The sequence below is a fragment of the Aptenodytes patagonicus genome, chromosome Z (assembly GCF_965638725.1).
Source record: "Aptenodytes patagonicus chromosome Z, bAptPat1.pri.cur, whole genome shotgun sequence".
Lineage (NCBI taxonomy): Eukaryota > Metazoa > Chordata > Aves > Sphenisciformes > Spheniscidae > Aptenodytes > Aptenodytes patagonicus.
Window position 1 is genome coordinate 58,891,868 of NC_134982.1, and position 12,784 is coordinate 58,904,651.

Here is a 12,784-nt window from a genome sequence, read left to right on the forward strand (position 1 = left end):
TGCCAATACACAGGACAGCATTGTGCCAGCATTGTCCAGTAGCATTCATTCAAGTCTCATTTTCAAAGAGAGCTTTATGAGGCCTAGATCGTCCATGGTACTTCAGGAAGAAAATGAAATGAAGCCATTATAACGGGCTTACTCAAGACAAGCAATGGTGAGTATCATTGCACCCAGCTTTTCATTTAGAAGTTTAATATCTGCCCCGAGCATGTCGTCTGTGCCTCCATTGCTGTCAGCGAAGGCTGACAGCTTGCAGTAGGGCTAATCATTGCATCTCAGGACCAGTGTCTGAGAAGTAGGTCACTAATGCACCTCTGTAACTGGAGTGATTTTTAACCAGAACTACTCAGAAAAGCATTGCAAAAAATATATGAAATCACTGGGGCTTTTATTGGCTGTGATTCCATTTTAAAAGAACATCATACCATTTACCCACATCATGCAGGAAAAAGTAGCAGGCAAATAACAAATGAAATTCACATTCACAAAGTCTCTACTTTAAATCATCTTCTAGCTGCTTGGAGAGTATTGCATGCATCTGAAAGAAAGCCAGGGAGCATTTCTACTAGAAATGCATGGCTAAGTTGAATTTTACTCTGTGTGCATGAGAGAGAAGAGAGAAAACAAGCAATTTTTTTTAATGACAGTACTGAAACATTTTACTAACTCAGTGCATGAAGAAACAGTTATCTTGATAACATATATGCAGATACAGACAACTTTCAGATACATAAGATATTACGCTGAGGTCACAACAGCTAATTTCTAACAATGCTTATTCTAGCACAGTAAGCTTGCCAAAAAGATGTATTCAGCAGCCTTGGTATGCTCTTTCTTGATGAAGGAGAGGGGCTGGGAGCCAACCTATGGTACTAGAAACATAGACAGAGGAACTCCGAAGTGATTTAGCACATGATCTTATATTTTATTTACTTTAAACACAAAAGTAGCATTCATAATTAGTATTGCAGTCTGATTTCATATGGCTTTCTCTAAAGATAAATGTGAGTTCACAAGGTCAATGGCAAACTAAATCATTTACCCTCCAAATGTGGAGGCCCTTTGACTTTTTTTTTTTTACAAACCAGTAAGGTCTTGGAGCTGTGAAGGAAAATGGCTGCAGTGTCTAGCCACCAACCTTTCTATGTAAATAAAAACTAGTTAAAAAACAAAAAAATGTCATTTACCTGAGATTGAACAGACCAGTGATGTAAATAAAACAATGGCATGGAAAGACAAAGAGATATTCAGAATCCGAACAATGAACCACGCTTCTCTTTGGTCTTGTTTAAGTGCTTCAACACCTGCTTGAGTGCTGAGGGGGGAAAGTGTCTGAGACAATGCTTCTCACATGTCTGTGTCCCATGTTGCCCATTCAGACTGGGAAAGGAAATGGATGGGCAGAAGGGAGAGGAGAGTGCCTGCTCTCAAGTCTGTTCAGCATGGCTTAGGCACTTCGGGGACAGTGGAACGACTTGAGGAGATATCCAGAACTCATGCAAGGTGCCAAAAGTTATGTGAGGCAAAACCAAACAAAACCTCTCCAGAACCTGTGGTAGATCTTCTTTCATGTTTCTTTATTGAAAGAAAAGGAAAATTAAAATGGGAACTACCAGCTTACACCTGGCTGAACTCTCTGCTGTCCAGGGAGGAAGGGCTGCTGCAGGTGTGGAGAGCTGAGGTACAGAAGTGATGACACAGCTGGGCTGGGAAGCAAACACTATTTAATAAACCACCTTCCCTTTCCCTCCTGCTCTGTGAGCCTGGCATGAGGCCTAACAAACTCAGCACAGAGTTCTTATGGCCCTCTTCAGTGTTTGGATCCAGATATTCACACAACTCAGGAGCTCAGCTCACAAAAGGAGTATTTTTAATACTCTGAGCCCAGGGATAGCTCTAGCTGCTTAGGACATTTGAGCACAGGCCACACAAGATCCTGACTTAGACCAGTCAGTCAATGGCACAGATGCTGAAGCACAGTTAGAAAAAAATCATACCAAACACTATTCCCTTCTCTCTCTTCTCCCGTTCTTCTCCCTTTTCCTCATCTTTCACACATACGTGCACATACATGCACAACAAGCTGCCAAGGAGACTGTGAAAACAAACAAACAATTGGCAGTACCATTCTGCAAGGAGGACACCAGGCAGAAAATTCTGATGCTATATCAGGAACGCTATTTGGCTAGATGAGGAAGTGAGTCCATGATGGGACCTAGGGAAAGGTCAAAAAGTGGTAGAGAATGGCCGAAGCAAAGCAGAATGAGCTCATCCTCTTTGTTTGTTTGCAGAGTTCTCCAGCACAAGGCCAGGGGAAAATATGAATGGATGTGTTCCATTTAGCAAGGGCACATTTCTGCTAGTTCTACTTATGTATTAGGGGGTGCAGGCCACAGAGATAAATCAGAGCATTTCAAAAGTATTGATGTCAGTGTGTCAGTGTGATCTGGGCTAGAAGATTCACTACCAATGAGTGGCTGAAGCAAAGAGCCAGCCTCTGCCTTTTAGCTTTCAGGGATGTTTGATTTAGTTCCCTCTGTGACAGAGCATTGCCTTTGTGACAGAAGGAGAGTTTTCAGTTCTTTGAGGTTTACTTAAATAGGCTTAAATTACTAATTGCTGAATTTGCATGGGGTGAGTAGGACACTCTCCATAGAAAATGATAAATTAGTCAACACTGCTATGCTATACCCAAGCATTGCTTCAGAAATAAAGAGTACTCTGGGTCATTAAAGTCTGAGGTGGGAGACACTCATCTTGCTTTAAATGAAAGTTAGGGCAAAAAACTACTGATATTATCCGAAAGAGTAAAACCTGCCTTTTCTTTCCTCTGGGAAGCCCTTGGCAGCCTGTACTTGAATGAACATGTTTTGTTTGTAGATCCAACCTGAAATGAGTTGCATCTTTATCAGCTGGTTCTGACTTATAGATCAGTCAAAATTCCTCAGTCTCCACCTTGGATTTGGTAGAAACGTATGGTTGAAGGTATTTGTGAAGAAGCAAGTACTAGCATACCTGAATTGTGTGAGGAGGGCAAAATAAATATGTTTCTTCTCTTTCTTAATATTTTTTCCCCTATTATGAGAGATGCTGCTAAAAGGCACAGAGTTCACAAGCTCACTGCCTTAATCATGGTGCAGATTTCTTCTGTTTACCTGAAAAGATGATAAATATCTTCTAAAATTTCTTATTCAGGAAAGTACTCAGTTCCACTGAACAAGTGCATCAAAGAAGTTCCATTGAAGTAAAATGCTTATTTTAGGTAAATAATGAAGTATCTCAGATTGCTTTCATTTTTGTTGTCAGTAGAAAGTTTGTATTCGCTTCCAAATCTCTTCCATGTACTTAGGAAACTTTTGTTGTTCCCAGGACAGGAACAAGCAATGCTAGGTCTGCCAGACAAACCCTGATTCTTTTACAAGATTGTGAGACTGAGGTGGCATGATGCTCTCACAGCAGTGACTACAGAGACCTAGCCAAATGCAAAAACTCCAGGACCAGCTCTTCAGATGACAAGCCAGATACCTGATCATGAGGATCTGTGTTCAGAATAAGTCTGTCTATGTATGTGAGTCTGTGTATGTACTAGCAAGTCAACATCTCCAGTATAATTTGGCTTATCTTATGCAGTTACTCAATAGCTACAGTGCTTTACTAAGAAGCTCTCTGTATCTGTGTCTGGGAAAGGCAACCAAGATAATGGTGTGAGAGAGAGAGAGAGAGAGAGAGATCCTCCCACCCTACTAGCATCAAGGGATGCCACACATTGTTACATTAATTAGCTCCTGCACAGCACTGGAGAAGCATCTTCACTTTATGCTTTTATAGTATGTAGAGACTGAAACCTAACTTTTACAGCTGAAGAAGCTGGGTGGGGCAGAAAAATAAGTGACCTCCCCAAGGCAACACAGTAATTTACATAGCAGGCATACTCAAGATTTCTGGATCCCCAGGGCCATGGCTAACATACAGGCCACCACACTCTCCCACACACTGCAGGAAGGGGTGGGCAGGACACAGCTGCAACAATATACCGGAACCCAAATGTCCATCCTGCAAGCACTGCTGGGAATGGGACAGTTGAATATGGCACTGGGCACAAAGAGGAAGGTTAGTTAATCAGAGTGGCCTATGTAGTTAGTCACTGGCTTCAAAGGGGTTGGGGAAGTCCTCTACCAGAGCATCATGCGCTCTCCTGTGGTTTCAGCTAGCTGAATGGCAACTGTCTGACCAAATCTGCTCTTTCAAGTGTATGGCTAACTCCCAAAGTAACATGACTCTTGCTTAGAATCTGAGGCATTTAACTTCTACCAGCATCTGAGGGCAGATGACTCACTTCTTCCACAGTTCTGAGTGATGTCAGCTGTGTAAGTCCTGCGTGATTTACCTTCAAAATGATCTCTTATTTATGCCAGTGATGGAATTAAAACAGAAAAGCTCTGCTTCCATGGGAAAACTGAGATATCCCTTCCAAGGGCAGATGTGCTCAACAACAAATGGCTACTGTGAGGCAATCAACCAGAACTTTAATAATAATGACTAATAATTATTATCAATAATAATAAAAAGAGAAATAAAGGAAATTAAAGAGGCCACTGTTCACACTTAGTGAGCACTCCTTCCTGCTTTGGATGGAAATGCATGTGAGATTGTTCCTTTTCTATGCTTAATGTACAGTTACCTTATTTAACATACATAGTACTATGGCTTATAATAAAAGTTGTGTAGTCTGCAGCTTTTTAATCTTTACATCAATTCAGAGGCATCTACTGGATGTGACTATGTACAAAAAAGGAATGGATGAGTCTTTGGGTGGAGGGAAGGGAAAAAGGCAGTCAGAAGGGAATGGGAAGCGAAGGGACTCCTAGTGACCAGTAGAGGGCAGAGGTGGGGAAGGCTGCGTGATGGATGGCAAGATTGTAAATCCCCGTTGGGCAAAAGAGAAATCCTTTGCAGTACTGTTTATGCCCATCTAACAGTCTGCAGCTATTACTTCTTGAACATGTCCTGCAGAGGCCCTGGTAAGTATTTGATGACTGTGTCTAGAATGCTCTCTTCTTCCTCCTCCTCTTCATCCCCACAGCCAGGAGGGATTGCCTTCTTTGGGCGCGTCAGACTCCCTTCAGCATTAGCTTCCAGTGCGGCCTGGGCCTCTGCTTCCTTTTCTTCCTTCTTCTTTATCCCATACTGCAGGGGAGAGATAACACATTGTCAGTCACCCACTGAACAGGATGACTGCTGAAGCCAGCCATCACACGTGGTGCCTCATATTCTGCAATATGAACATCACTGTTAATATTCTGCTTTTGCTCTTTTACACAGATACTGAAATTATCAATCCTAACAACTTCCCACTAAGTACAGCCCAGTGCATTGACAGGTCTTACAAGACAAATTGGTCAGATGTTCAGATCACTCAGAAACAAGCATGGGAGAGAATTTGGAACTATATAGCTGTGGGCCTAACAAAGACAATACAAGCTCTGTGTTAGTAAAGTTTTGGGGTGGTATTCTGGTGTTGATCCGCCTCTTTTCTGTTAACCAGTCTGATGTTCAAGTCCGTCACCCGCAATGACTTTGAAATTCCATCAGCAGCATTTTAAAGTAAAGGTTTATGGATGTGGCAAAACTTCAGGAAAAAAAAAAATTATCAGCAAAGGAAAGTAAACAGGACAGGAGAGACAGGCAGACTACAGTGAAAATGACACAGTTCTAAAATGACACATATTCTCATGTGGGAGATATCCTACACAACTTCATCCCTGTTCTCTTGGTATAAGTGATCTCTTATAATCTCTTATATGCTCTATAAGAAAGATCTCTTAGTGAAAATAAACCTTCCTGAGAAACTCTGTCTGTATTTGCACACTGAACTCTGCACTTCTGAAGGTAAAGCTGACTCATACCATCTGAAAAGAAACATCCTTAAGCCTGTGAGTAGAATGGATACCTGAAATTTGCTACTCCCATTGAGAATTAAAGGTATGCCACTAAGAACTTACATGAGTAACCAGAATCTCATTTTACGATTTTATATTCAAAATGCTAGATTTAATAGAGGGGTAAAGATATATCTGAGTGAATCAGGCTAGGGGGAGAAGTGCTGTAGTATCTCAGCTCCCACAGTGACTAGAACTTTCTTTCCAACTGCTAGTTTGAGAGCATGTCCAAGGAAAACAATTTCTGCCTTACCAACCCTCATCACTCCTCAGCCTTCATACATTTCAGTACTTCTCATGTGTTGCTGCTATTTCCATAAGAGTTTGCGCAGAAATTTTGGAGGTTATGGTGATACACGATTAAAAAAAAAGAACTCAAACTGTCACATGCAAATCTACAGCAACAAGGATACCTGCAAGCTACCCTCTTTATTACTTACAATCATTTTACTTTACTTACATTAGGGAGGCATTTGGCCTTTGTGAGGAAGAGGAAAAGCATTCAGGTTTGCTGTAGCAGCTGTCAGCTTCAAAATTATTGCTCTTTAAAAGCCATTCCTTTATTTATGCCTAAATTTTAATTAAAGTGCCAAATGGAATTAAGATTGCTCTCAATACATCAGAACCATAAAGTAACTAACCTAAACCCATGCAAAGGCCAGCAAAACATTTTGCATGAATAAGCTTGAAAATAACTTTGAAAAGAAAATTTGATATGATTTCAAAAACTTCAAAGAATTATTTTGGTACAAAGTACTCGGTATTTTCTAGTATCAATAGTACGGTACTGCTGAATAGACATGAAGTAGATGCTCTTTTCATTATTTTCTCTTTTCATTTTTTCCATTAAGACTAGACCAAATTGTTTACCAGTAAAGCAAAAAATGCATTGCTGCTGTCATGACTTTCTGATTTCAAAGGGCTCTTTCTTTGACAAGAAACTCCTAAACATTTCTGAGCAAAGGCAATATTTTTGCTTCCTTTCTCCATCACCATTAAGATTTAGGATGACAGCCTGCAAGGTTGAAACCAGTACCTTCAAAAAAACCTTAGTTCTCTAAATCAATCCTTCCAAGTCAAAATGTTCATTAAGGACATTTGTCTTATGATTTTTTATACCTAGTGGCTGCCAGTCACACCAGATTTCATGGGAGAGATGTTCAAGACAAATGATGTCTCCATTCACTGGCAAAGGAAGCACTTGATCAACTTGTAGTTACAAGGCTGAACTCCACGAAGAAGATCCAACACAGGACCAGCAACCACTGCAGACAGAATGACATACACTGCTAGGCTGTGGACAGTCTGTATGGCTGGCTGATGCTCACTCTCCCTTTCAAGTCACAGGTAGACATCTCTAGGTGATTCCCAGTGTAATTCATCTACAGACTTTATCTTCCTTTGCCAGGTAGAGGAGAAGAGCAAGTAGTGGAGACAACACAAATCATAGCAACACACAAGTCCCCTGCATGCTTTCAAATCCTCCAACTCAAAACAAGTATCAGCTAATTCTCTAACTAATGAACTTGTTGAACAAACATCCAGGGCACAGGCAACTGTGGAACAAAATGAACCATTCAAGCGCTACTGTGTGCTAGGACAGAGGGAAGCTCAAAGGTTATATGAAGGAATTAGCACTGTACTTGTCAGCCTGTGCTGACACGTTTCCTTAGGAAGCCTCTACTGATTACCTTCAGAGAACTGCACAGTGCTAGACAGACCTCAGCTCTTACAAGATATGGCCAGTCTTATGGGGCAGCTGCAGAACGGGGCAATACAAGGCCTGGAAAGAGATTTTTCACTATAAAAGGGCATTAAGAAAAAACAGGTTCTATTGTTCCAGCTTACTAGCACAAATGCCAAGTACAGAAATTTGTTTTTCTTGGGTCCTACCTGTAGTGAAGCTACAACATGTAGAAACAAGCAATTTTTCCCTAGTACGTATTTAACACCCAAATACAAATTTATTTTGGACAAAAGTATTCTTCTTTTGGAGAAAGATGATATTGCATCAAAAGCAATTTTTATAAGAAAGGATCAATTTTGAGTATTCAGTGTTATCATTTAAGCTTGGTGGTATTTTGTAATGCATTACATTAATCAAAATGTAATGCTGTGATGATTCATAGGTGAATAAAATGGCATTTTTCAGGTTTGAAATTGTTTCAGAGGAAATCAAATTATAGAAAGGAAAGTCTTAACATGAGCAAAATTTTTAAAAAACATCTTAGTTTCTTCACATGAAATCTTTTAGGTGATGTCAACAAATAATTTTAAAAAATATAACTAAAAATAATGAATTATTTTGGTGGTCTGCCTTTCCTGAGGATGGGAAATATTGCATTATCTCAAAAAAATTTGAAGGATGAGAACAATTTCATTTTTTTTCAAGGTCCAACCCCCCAAAATTTAATATCAGAGGCTGTATTTGTATCATTATCTGCTTGGCCATCACTCATGCCACCATATAGTTAATAATGTAGCATTATGGACCTAATCCAGCAAGACACTGAAACATTTTAGTGAACCACGTTGCTGCTCCTAAAGTCATTACTATGCTGTCACATAAGGATTGTTTTCACTGTGTCATATGTTGCTGAACACTGGTGGGCTGGAGTCCTCAGTCATCAGATGGAAAGAGTAGGAAAAAATATCATGGCTCTTGTTTTACCCCACACTCACTGACTGTATGCCAGGAAAAGACCAGACTAACAATGCTGCCATCAACTTCCTCCCCATCTCTTTCCTTTCCCTATTCCTTCTGCTTTCCACAGAAAGCCAAAGTAAGTGCATGAACCAGAGACCTGCTGGAAATTCGATCTAACTCTAATAGCAGTAAGGGTGTCAAGGAATAGGGGGACTGTTGAGCCAAGGTGGGCCTGCAGCAAAAATGTCAACCCACCACAAATATAGTTACCATATCTTATGGCAAGTTAACCATTGCTTACTAAAAATGAACATATCTATCTAGAAAATATCTAGACCACAGAATGAATAAAGCAGTAACATCACAGTTAAGACACTTGCAGAAGTAACTGCTTATGTCTGGGTCAGTTGTGGAACAGACTCTCCAGTAAGACAGTTGCAATCAAGGTGCAAGTGAGTGGTTATCTTTGGATCAGATTTGGAACTGACTCCTTAGGAACAAGAGATTTATCTGGAGAAGATAAGGAAATGCAGAAGGAGTTTTGTGGGGGATACAAAGACAACTCAAAGACCTGCTGGTGGGACCAGCAGAAGATTATCAGCGCAGAGGATCCTGGAGTCTGAGAATAAACTGCTGCCAAGATGAACATCTTTCCCATTGACATGCCAGGCAGAATGCCCCTGGGACTCCCATACTCTGCATGGGGATTCAAAAGACTAACAGAGTTGTCTTGCTGACCTTAGCAGATTGGGTTAACCATAACACAATAACCATAATATTATGCTACTAATATTTACCATGGTAGTATGGTGCTAAGATTATTAGAGTTACCTGCTAAGATTAATATAGTTAGTCACATAATTGTATCTGCTATTACCATGGTTGAACTATCATATTTTACAGTCTCTATAAACTATTAAATATCACTATGTATATACTTATAGTCACTGCTTCTTTCTTCACTGTATATTTTCACTGCACACTTTTCTCCCCTCCTAATACCTGGATAAGGAGGCATGAGGACTGGTGCTCTTGGTACTACACACCTGTCCTGCAGCCCACACTTGCAGCGTCAGCTGCTGAGAATGTAAAGAAGATAAACAAAGGCATGTTTCAGTCCTTGGAGCAGAGAAAAGAACCATGTTCTCTTGGCTAGCTTGACATATTCACAAGTCTGACTTACACAAGTCACACAACATTGACTTAGGGCATGTGTGTGAAGCCTACAGCAGGCAGTAGGATGCAAGTAAATGTTGTAAGGTCTTGCTAAGATAAACCCACACAGGTCTGGATAGCAGGAATTTTGTAATGGAACAGCATGTCCCAGATGGACCTATCTGGCCAGCACTTTTCATGGCTGGTAGCAGCTGTCAACCAAGTCTCCTCCACTGTGGCTGCATCTGGGTGATCAACATCTGGAGGTATGCATACAGGCACCCCGCAATACAGCTGTGCACCACCCATGGTGCTAGGAATTGTTCATGAATGGTTGTTTTCACTGTGGACAACTGGTAACATCGCTCTTCTTTCATTCAGGAAACACTTCTTCCTCCCAAGGTGCTCTGAGAGCCTGAAATTGGTCCTCAATCTGCATCCCAAGAAATAATACTGCATATCAGCTAACATTGAGTTTTAGTTTCTGGGAAAAGGTTGGCATATGAATGATACTGGTTACACTTCTCTTCAGGGAATTTTTCTCCTCAGTGGTTTTGTGTAGTTGCAAGTGGTACTGAATCTATGTCTGAACAGATGTGGCAGATACAGCCATCTCTGGAATTACTATTTTATTTACCAGATGAACTTTTAAAAGCTACCGAGAGATTTCAATGCCTGTTCTTTATGTTGATTCATATACAAATTAGAGAAGACCTTGTCTTTTCTTACACAGCCCTGTCTATTAAATTTCATTCACATTCCAATCCACAACACAATAAAAAAAGAATAAAACCATCAGCCAGACTTGAAAGCATATGGTTAGAGAATACACTGAGAGGGCAACTTGCCCACCCTTCCACCTCAAGGGTTAACTTGACCTGAACTTTACAATTGAAATATTTCTCCTCATGTCTAACCTGATTCTTTCTGAAATGCCTTTTTTAAAAGAAATCTGGAAAACTGGAAAGACACAGCTATTGCAAAAAGATTTATCTTTCATCTGCCCTTTTGGGCTTCATTTATTATGTGTGTTAAGTTATTTTTTTTCTCTTCCACTACCAAAGAGAACAGCAGCCCAATTAACACCTTCCCAGCATTACCTCATAGAACCTTCTGCCAAGACTGTATGTAGGACTGAAACAAATTGAGAGCAATAGGTAGGGTTTAGCACTGACCTTTAGCTCCACAACTGTGAGAGTCTGGGGTACAGAAAAAGACTCCATGTGTATTTCATTTATACAAACCTGAAGTCTTTCTGCATTATTTCTTTTGTCTTTCTGTGAGTGAACAGGCTGCTAACCATAGCTTTGGCTTTAAGTTTCAGGTGAAGATGAGGTAGTTTTCAGTCAGAGGCTTAGGAAAATATCTGCCACTGTGATGAACTATGGTCTGGTTTTGTCTTTTTACTGATGCTATGGTATTGCTTACAGATCTTCCTGTGGTGAGAGTGCTGCTGTGTGTTTATGTGGCAATGGAAACAGCATTTTTTTTTCCTCAGTCTATTCCCTCCAAGCCCCTGAGTTGGGGATGTCGCAGAATGAGAGAAGGGTTTTCCTACAGGAGATGGCAGTACTGAAACTCAGATCCCCGAGTACTCTGTTCTCAGCACACAGAGCCTGCTTTGATGTGGATCTGGTCCAGCAACGTGCACTGGCTCTTCTTCCACCTCAAATTAGGGACCTCTTGATTTCATTTGTGTGTGAACTTTGGCTCTTTTTTTGTTTGTTGTTTTTGTTGGTCTACTTGTCTTTCTGATCAGTTCATGCCATGCATTGTTAGAATTACCCAGACTGCCTCAAGCAGCTCAGCCATGCTGACCCTGGATAATCCCGGTGCTTTGTGAGGAATAATAAACAAAGAATCACAGCCTGCCACATGGGGAACCATGCAACTTTCCAGCTGTGGTAGAGAATGCAAGGTAAGAGAGAGAGTGCTGGGTGTCTCAGTCCCTGCCACTTGCTGGGGGTTTGGGTGGGTGTGTGTCTGAGTGTTCTTGTCACCACGTGCTGCTGCATAGCTCTGTTGACCAGGACCCTGTCACTGTGTTAGTGGAAGAGGGCTGATTAATAATAGAAAAGAACAAGGCAAAGTCTGGAAACTGCAGTCTTAAATTATGTCGTTCAATTGCATGTGAGCCAAACAGAAGCACAACTCAGAAGAGAGGTGGCAGACAGGAAGAAAGGAGGGCAATAAAACTTCGGGAAGGGGGCACTTAAGATGCAAAGGCAGAGCTACGGATACATGAGCAGTTTCTGCTTCATGCCTTGTCTCTCCTGGAACAGACCTTCCCAAGCTGTCTCCTTGGGGGCAGAGTTTTTCAGCCAGCTTTCCTGCAGAGGTTATTTGTAGACATGGCTTCTGTCCTTTGAGTCCTTTACCTCATCCAAGGCTCCATCTCCCCACAAGTTTCCTGTGGCTGCATGTGCCCTGCTCTTCTCTGCTAGCTCAGGCTTTCAGCTCTGTCAAAATCACAGCAGCTCTTCATTCATCACGTATCTTGGTTCAGGTCTTCCAGTATGCATTTCAATCTTATCCCCCCTTTCTCTCAGGGGGCTCCCATGGCAGGTAAACAGAGGCCTGCAGTTTTCAGCTTGCACCACATGCACAGATCATGCAGATGAAGGTCTCATCTGATCTTCATCCGTCTCCCATCAGCATCTTCTTCTGGTGACATTGGGGGAATCTGACAGTCACTTCATTCTCCCACAGCAACATCACTGCCTGAGAACTACACACCTGTTTTCCATTCTGATTAGCTGCAGGATTGCAACATATTCCTATGGTAATACCCATTGCTCACAGTATCCAAGAGTACTGCTGCCCAAATCAGTAGATTTGAAAGTTGCTTTACTGCTGTCCCACAATGGAGACAGTGGACGTTAAAGCACTGCTTACCTGGGCAGATTTGATCTGTACTGAACAAGCCTTGCTACTTTACCTTGATTGGAAGCAACGTCACATCTGTCCAATGCTTGCTGTTTACATAACTGTAAGTGAAAAACAGAGCTGCATGTTGTTCCTGGTTGCATAGGGCACTGCT

General features: G+C 41.3%; 1 protein-coding gene across 2 annotated transcripts in view; it reads right to left on the reverse strand.

Moving 5' to 3' along the window:
* Positions 1 to 372: 372 nt before the first annotated feature.
* CPLX1 (complexin 1) overlaps positions 373 to 12,784 on the reverse strand; it is a 121,108-nt gene continuing 108,696 nt past the window's right edge. For both annotated transcript variants that reach the window (XM_076362552.1, XM_076362553.1), the window contains one exon: positions 373 to 5,190. In XM_076362552.1, coding sequence (XP_076218667.1) covers positions 4,993 to 5,190 — 198 coding nt within the window. In that variant the 3' untranslated portion in view covers positions 373 to 4,992. The remainder of the gene's footprint in view (positions 5,191 to 12,784) is intronic.